At 38.1% G+C, this 6893-nt stretch overlaps 1 protein-coding gene across 2 annotated transcripts in view; it reads right to left on the reverse strand.

Moving 5' to 3' along the window:
- The window catches only part of GRM7 (glutamate metabotropic receptor 7), a 621924-nt gene extending 615568 nt beyond the window's left edge, over positions 1-6356 (reverse strand). For both annotated transcript variants that reach the window (XM_034998142.1, XM_034998141.1), the window contains exon 1: positions 5088-6356. In XM_034998142.1, the coding sequence (XP_034854033.1) occupies positions 5088-5199 (112 nt within the window). In that variant the 5' untranslated portion in view covers positions 5200-6356. The remainder of the gene's footprint in view (positions 1-5087) is intronic.
- Between the last annotated feature and the right edge of the window lie 537 nt (positions 6357-6893).

Raw genomic sequence — 6893 nt, forward strand, 5'->3', positions numbered from 1 at the left:
AAATCCAACTAGCTCCTGAGATCTAAAAAAAAACTGAGGATTGAAAAAAAGTTATTAATAGTCAATTAAGTCTCACCTAATTATTCAAGGAAAAATATTCTAGATTAAGATATAGTATTAAATAAAAATAAGTTCTATGGTTTATCTGACTAATAATGGTTAATTACTTTATAAGGCCAATTGAAATATCTGTACTAAGTAACTGTCATGAAATACCAAAAGGATAGTTTTAACTGTTATTTCAGGTTTTGAAAAGTTGACATCTGTCATGATACCATGGGCAGTAGCAAATCATTACTATTTATGTCATATTGTGAAGCAGTGGTCATGGGATTCTCCTGAAAATTGTCTGGCAAATTTGAAAGTCATATGTGATGCCCTTACTCTCATAATCATTGAGCCAAATTTGATTCAGAAGTCTAGAATATATTAATGTTGTATATACTATCATAAGCATTTACTTTTACCTTCACTTTAGAAAGAGGAGTCTGTATGTCTAATTTAGGCTATTTAGGTTATTATGTAGACCTGAATATTAAAGCACATTGGAAGTGAATAATCTCTCATTCCTTGTGATATTAAACAATAAATTGCTTTTGTTGATATTGCATGTGCATTCATTCAAATAAACAGGGCAGTTTATGCAAATATAACTGTTTTACAAAAATCTCATCATCTAAGAAATCATGTTACAGATCTCTCTGAAAGTTCAACAAGGAGCAGCATCCATGCATATTTAAATCTCCCATGACTACATGAGAGAATTATTGAGGTTTTCTTTGACAGTTTAGAGCCTAGGCTTCCATGTTCCAAACAAATTATATGGCCTTCTAATGCAGGATGGCTCTTTTCCTCAGAGATCATTGTCTTGACTTGTTCTATCAGAGTATGATAAAGGATTGCTCATCCATGTTCTTGACTATGTGCATGGTGGATACACCTCACACTCTAGTTCTGTAAGTAGAACTGCTTCAGGACTTAAGTCAAAAGTAAGGTTTGGAACTAAAGTATTCTGAAAGGGTAAAACTCTTATTTAGTTATTTATTTATTTGAGAGAGAGAGAGAGCATGGGGAGGTGCAGAGGAAGAGGGAGAGAGAGAATCTCAAGCAGACTCCCTGCTGAGCCACAGCACTCATGTGGGGCTTGATCCCAGGACCCTGAGATCATGACCTGAGCCAAAGTTCAAGGCTTAACTAACTGAGCCACCCAGGCACCCTGGGTGAAACTCTTAAAGACATTTATAAAAGAGAAGAATCATAATCTTCAAAGTTAAGCTGTTCAGAAAGAATGGAAGTAACTTCTTCAAGCCTGCTAGCAGTACATAGAAACATCAATGAGTTTATGCTCTCACTCCCATTCTCTCTCTCCCTCTCTTACACACACACACACACACACACACACTACATACATAGGATAATGTTAATAGTTAACCTCTTTTTCTTCTTATGCTTCTTATATAATGAAAGCATATTAGCAAAAATAGCAACTCAGCTATTATATACACATGTAATTTATATTACATTATATAATTATATATAATATATAAAACTTTATAGTTATAGCTAAAGGTAAATATCATCTATCACTTGCATTATTTTCAAATTTTTAAAACTCAAACAATAACTCTACTAATGAATAAGGGACAGGCAAGGCTAGGTAGGGAGAGACAGGTAGGGGACTACCTAATCAGGATCACAGAAACCCAGATGTGGAGAAATGTTATAGACAAGATATTAACCAGAGAGAAGGGAACATAACAAATCCACTTTGTCTGTTCTAAATATAGGTGAGATATCTTCATAATATTTACTAATCCACCTTGTTTGTCTTAAATGTTGTAGACAAGATATTTAACAAGTTCCCTGGTCAGTTTTTTTACAAAAGACTGACCATAAAAGCCCTCAATGGCAACCCTTTTGGGACCCCTCTCACTCTAAAGAGATCCTTTTCTTTCCTTTATGTTCTCACCTTCCCTTAATAAACTTTCACTTAACTTCACCTTGTTGTCTGAGAGATTCATTCTTCGTGAGACAAGAACCCTGCAACACTAATCTATGGAGAATGGAACTGGTGTGATGCACTAATAAGAATCTGGTATTGTTGGGTGTTAGGTGATTCCCTACCTTACTTATGTTACTAACCTGATGAAGCAGGTATTCATCTCATTCTCTACCTGAGGAAACTGAGACCTAAAAAGTTAAATCATGTATCAAAAGTTTTACAGCATGAAAGTTAATAGTGCCTGTTCCTCAAATCCCCATCCTCCTGACATCAGAGTGCTTGCTTATGTCCATGTTCCACCACCCCTTCTACACATTCACATGGATATGGATCTTTCTTAGAGAACCAGGTTCTACAGTCCACAGATAAGAGAAAAAGTAGACCTTTAAAATTACCCTTAAAAATTCCTTAAGCATATATCTTCCAAGAAATTCTAATAAAACAATTTTTCTTTTCTTTTTTTATGTTTCTGAATTAGAATATATTGCTGTTTCTTTGACTGAATATCAGAGGAAGCAGTTGGATTATTTTAGAGATTGTGGCATATGAATATGTATCTGTCTACTAAAGTCATGCTTGGGGTAGGAAGATGCTCACATTATGAGGCCACAGAAGTGAAAACAGCTGAAGAAGCAATACAATCATGTTTCCCACCTCAAGTTTTCTCTAAGTAATCTACACACTGGTGAGTAAAAGTCCTGCCTGCCATTTAAATTGCAATATTCCTTTTTATTTCTTTAGGGGTGGAACAGGGGTGTTTGTTAAGCACATGAGTGAATTCACTTATATTAATTGCACAAATGATATGGTTTCAATGAAATTTATTATAAGTACATAATGAATATCATAATACTTATAGGAAAAGAACCAATCTTTGAGGTATTACCTGAACCCTCAATGTGTTCTTGTGATTCTGCAACTGGCTTTTTAGTTACTCTCGTCCCGAAATTCAAAGGCTCTCCGACTGAAGAATCTCATACAAAATGGCTGCCAATGATACAATCTTTATTTCTGTGCTGGGTCATTTCAATGTATGTTTAACTAAAATTATGAGCTGGGAGTTCATACCATACTGCAAGGGCTTTTCCTTTCTGCAGTATCATTATACAGCAGACTCTGATGAATCTTAAGTTTTCACCAAGTGACACCAGGAATAAACAACCATATGAAACTCACCACTGACATGTCTATAAAATATAGACTTTTATAAAAGATCCAGAGCAAACATTTGTCTTGCTTCTGTCCTTGACTGAACAATCAACATGATTTTGACCTTATGGACACTGTAAATTTTGTAACAAAATGGGTAGTACTCTTTGCTTTGTCCAGTACAAAGATTCAGCATTAAATTTGAGACCCACTTGCAGCAATTACGTAGAATAAGATGGTATCTCAACTGTATCTCTGAGCTTTATCTTACTATTTTACCCGTATCTTCTCTTTATTTTTTTCTATTGGCTTTTATGCTCGTATTTTAGTTATTGCTTTAAATTGGCTTCTAGCATTTGGGTCAAAGCAAGAGTCAAAGAAACAAAGAAATAAAAATGCAGTTACCAAAACTGGTAAGTTATTTCTTTGGAGATTCACAAAGCCAATTATTAATGACTCCTATAAATCATAGCATGCATGACACAAGCCCAGATTTAAGGTTTCTTTCCTAATCAGAAAATTTCTGGCTGAATTATACTAAGTATGTTTCCCTTAGAAACACAGTGGCTGGGACTGTAGTAGTGAATGAGACAGACATGATCTCCTCTTAGAGTCTGGGGGACAAGACAGAAAACATCAACAATAACAAATTATACTAGCATGTGACACTGCTGTGGGAGAAGACACTAAAAATACAAGGCCAAGCGAATAGACCCAAGGAAGTTTGGAGTACATTTATATAAACCTAGAAATGGCATTTAGGATGAGACCTGTCAATAATCAAGTTGTCTAGTCAACGGTATGAAGAGTATTTCAGTCAGATAGAAAAATATAAAAATGACCCAGCTCTCAAGTGAATTATTCAAATTAGAGCTAATGATAAGGGACTGAGTTAAAATCATGGGATTTACACAAGCCCTGGCTGCCTTCTTTCAGTAGCCACATGCAGATAGACCATCTATATGCTAACACATTACATGTCTGGATGTATCTGTGGTCTGACGGTCAAGCATTCAAAACCATGTCTTAAGGATTTATGACATTTTTCCTCATGAAAAGGACCTTCTTTGTGTGTGTTTGCCTTAATGGCCAGCTAACTATTCCAGTCAGTAACAATTTAGATTAGATGAAATTCTTACAGCCCAAACTGAGAACCTAACTTTAGCATTAAGAACTTTACAGGAATATCCAAGCATGCGTTTTTTAAATACGTGTTTACTGTATCCAATATTTCCATATGGGGAAGCCTCAATATTTATTGCCAGAATTCCTAAGTGTGAAGATTTTCTCTCATTTTTCAAAATCTGCCCAGTGGAAACCAGCTGGCCAAACATTTGAACTCATTACTTCCATTTTGAACATAAAAGAATCTACTACAAGTGCTACTTAATTGAACTGCCTTTGTCAAAATGAAGTTCAAAAGACTATTTGTCTAAATACAGTCTACTGTCTAGATAATTTATTTAACTTTGCTTTGGATAAGTCATTCAGAGTTGTCACTGTCATTTCTCTTCACAGCAAAGAGACCCCATGACTAGGGTCTCATAATTCTAAACAATTTGCACATTTTGGAGAGGGGCAGAGAGGAAGGGCATGCACACTTAGCAGCGCTGCCTCAGGTTTCTGTATGCAGACTGCAATCCACACGGTTATTCATTACACATAAGTAAGATATCAAATTTAGTGCATAGTCTCTTGTCTCCCTTTTGGCTACTAACACTAAAGGACTTCAGTTTCACACTTTTGAAAATATTCTCTTCAAAAATGGCGAAGTCTTATAAATGAAGGCTTTACCGATTTACTTAATGGCAGTAGGGAGTGTGAGAGTAGGGGTATGGTGATTATCTACAGTGTTGGTTTAACGAAGATTGGAAAGAACACTAAAAGCCACAGACGCATGAAGAGGGTCATCTTGACCATTGCAATCTCTTCCTACCTGCCTCTTTGGAAATCTGCGTGAAGGATTCCACACCTTTCTCTCCGTAACTCCCTTCAGATGCAAGGGTAGACACGTAATTCCAGCCTAGGGCCTTTACAATGTCCACCATAGCTTGAGCTTGGAAGGAGTCAGGTGGGACCACGCGAGAGAAGAAGTCGTAGCGCCGATCATCACTTAACTCAGGTGCTGTTGATGCATAACTGATCTGGGGGATCTGGAAAGAAAGGAAAGCACCACATGAGAGATCACACTACCAGGATGTGAGAGATTCATTTATACTTAGGATAATTCACTCAAAATACAGGGCTTGAGCTCTAAAGAGGATGTGTGTTTTGGCAAACAACATCCTGCAACAGCAGACCATCTAAATACAACCAACTACTTTCAGACAGCACAAAAGGATGTACTTTTGTGCCTTGGCCTTCTGTTTCCTCCTCAGAGGGAATGAGGATGGCATGGGAATCACATGAGTCATGGTGGTTAGGAGAAAAGAATCTGTAAACATTCTCACAAACATTTAGAATCATATTTATTTGAGAGAGAGAGCGTGAGCAGCAGCAGGAGGGAAGGGCAGAGGGAGAGGGAAAAGCAGGCTCCCTGCTCAGCGGGGAGCCAGTCATGGGCTTGATCCCAGGACCCCCAGGATCGTGACCTGAGCTGAAGGTAGATGCCTAACAACTGAGCCACCCAGGCACCCCCATGCTTTATTTCTTAAAAACTATTAGAAACTACCACCACCACCACCACAACAAAAACACAACTGCCTAACTGGAGTTTGTATAGAGATTGGTTTAGTTGTCACAGCTCCTGAATATTGGGGATGTCATTAGGCATCTAACATTGTTTGCATACTGATCATCTGTGAGGAAATATCTAAGCAAGCTGCATGCATTTTTTCATGTATTCTTCACAAGAATATTATGAAGTAGCTAAGAAACACCCTCAGAACCTTGCCACAAGGCCTTCACTTCAGTAGTCCCTGCACTTTGGAGGGCCTTCCTCAAAATTTCCTAAGCTCCTCTTTGGGTGGTGATAGAGGGCTGGCAGTCCTGCCTACGTGGAGCCCACGTGGGTGCCTGATTCCCATTTTTCCATTTATTCAATCCTCGGGTCCTCTACCCTGCACGGGATTAACCAGATGTCCCAAGGAGCTCTACAACTTACACCTGTGAGGATCATCCTAGGGCCCAAAAGCAGGCCCCTGGTTCCAGGAGGGTAGCCTAACATGCAGATTGCTCCCATTACCTGATATAGTACTTGTTTCCTAAGACTGTATGAGATTAGGCTACCTAAGATGGCCTGACATGCTGATTTTAGCTCAATCAAATTATGTATACATAAAGAGGCCCTATAAAAAGTGTTTGCTTGGGATCCCAAATACCCAAGAGGAAGCCCCAATGTAGCCATCAGTTAGGACCCTGCCTTAGATCCTAACTTCAGGGCCTCTACACTAGTTACTATTACAATGCACTGCCCCCTTGTTCTTCTAACACTAGCATGCAATAGCCTATGATTGGTACCATTAATCTGCCTGTAAGAATGAGCGACTTCACAAAATTCTGCTTGCACACTCTCCTAGGACTTACCCTTGCTTTATCATATGCATTTTTTAAGTATCTAAAAGCCAGTTTTGATCTTTGCTCAAGCCAAGCCCAACAGTCAACTCTGCTCCAAAGATGCCAAAGCTACACTCAAGTTGATTCTCTGAGCCCTGAAAAATTCTACTCAGTGTTGATCTATTCTTCTCCTTCCAGTGCAGTTTGCCTAAGTAAACCCATTTACTGTTGTTTAAAGCTGGTTACC

The sequence above is a fragment of the Mirounga leonina genome, unplaced genomic scaffold (assembly GCF_011800145.1).
Source record: "Mirounga leonina isolate KUSES-001 unplaced genomic scaffold, KU_Mleo_1.0 Mir_94, whole genome shotgun sequence".
In the NCBI taxonomy this organism is placed as follows: Eukaryota; Metazoa; Chordata; class Mammalia; order Carnivora; family Phocidae; genus Mirounga; species Mirounga leonina.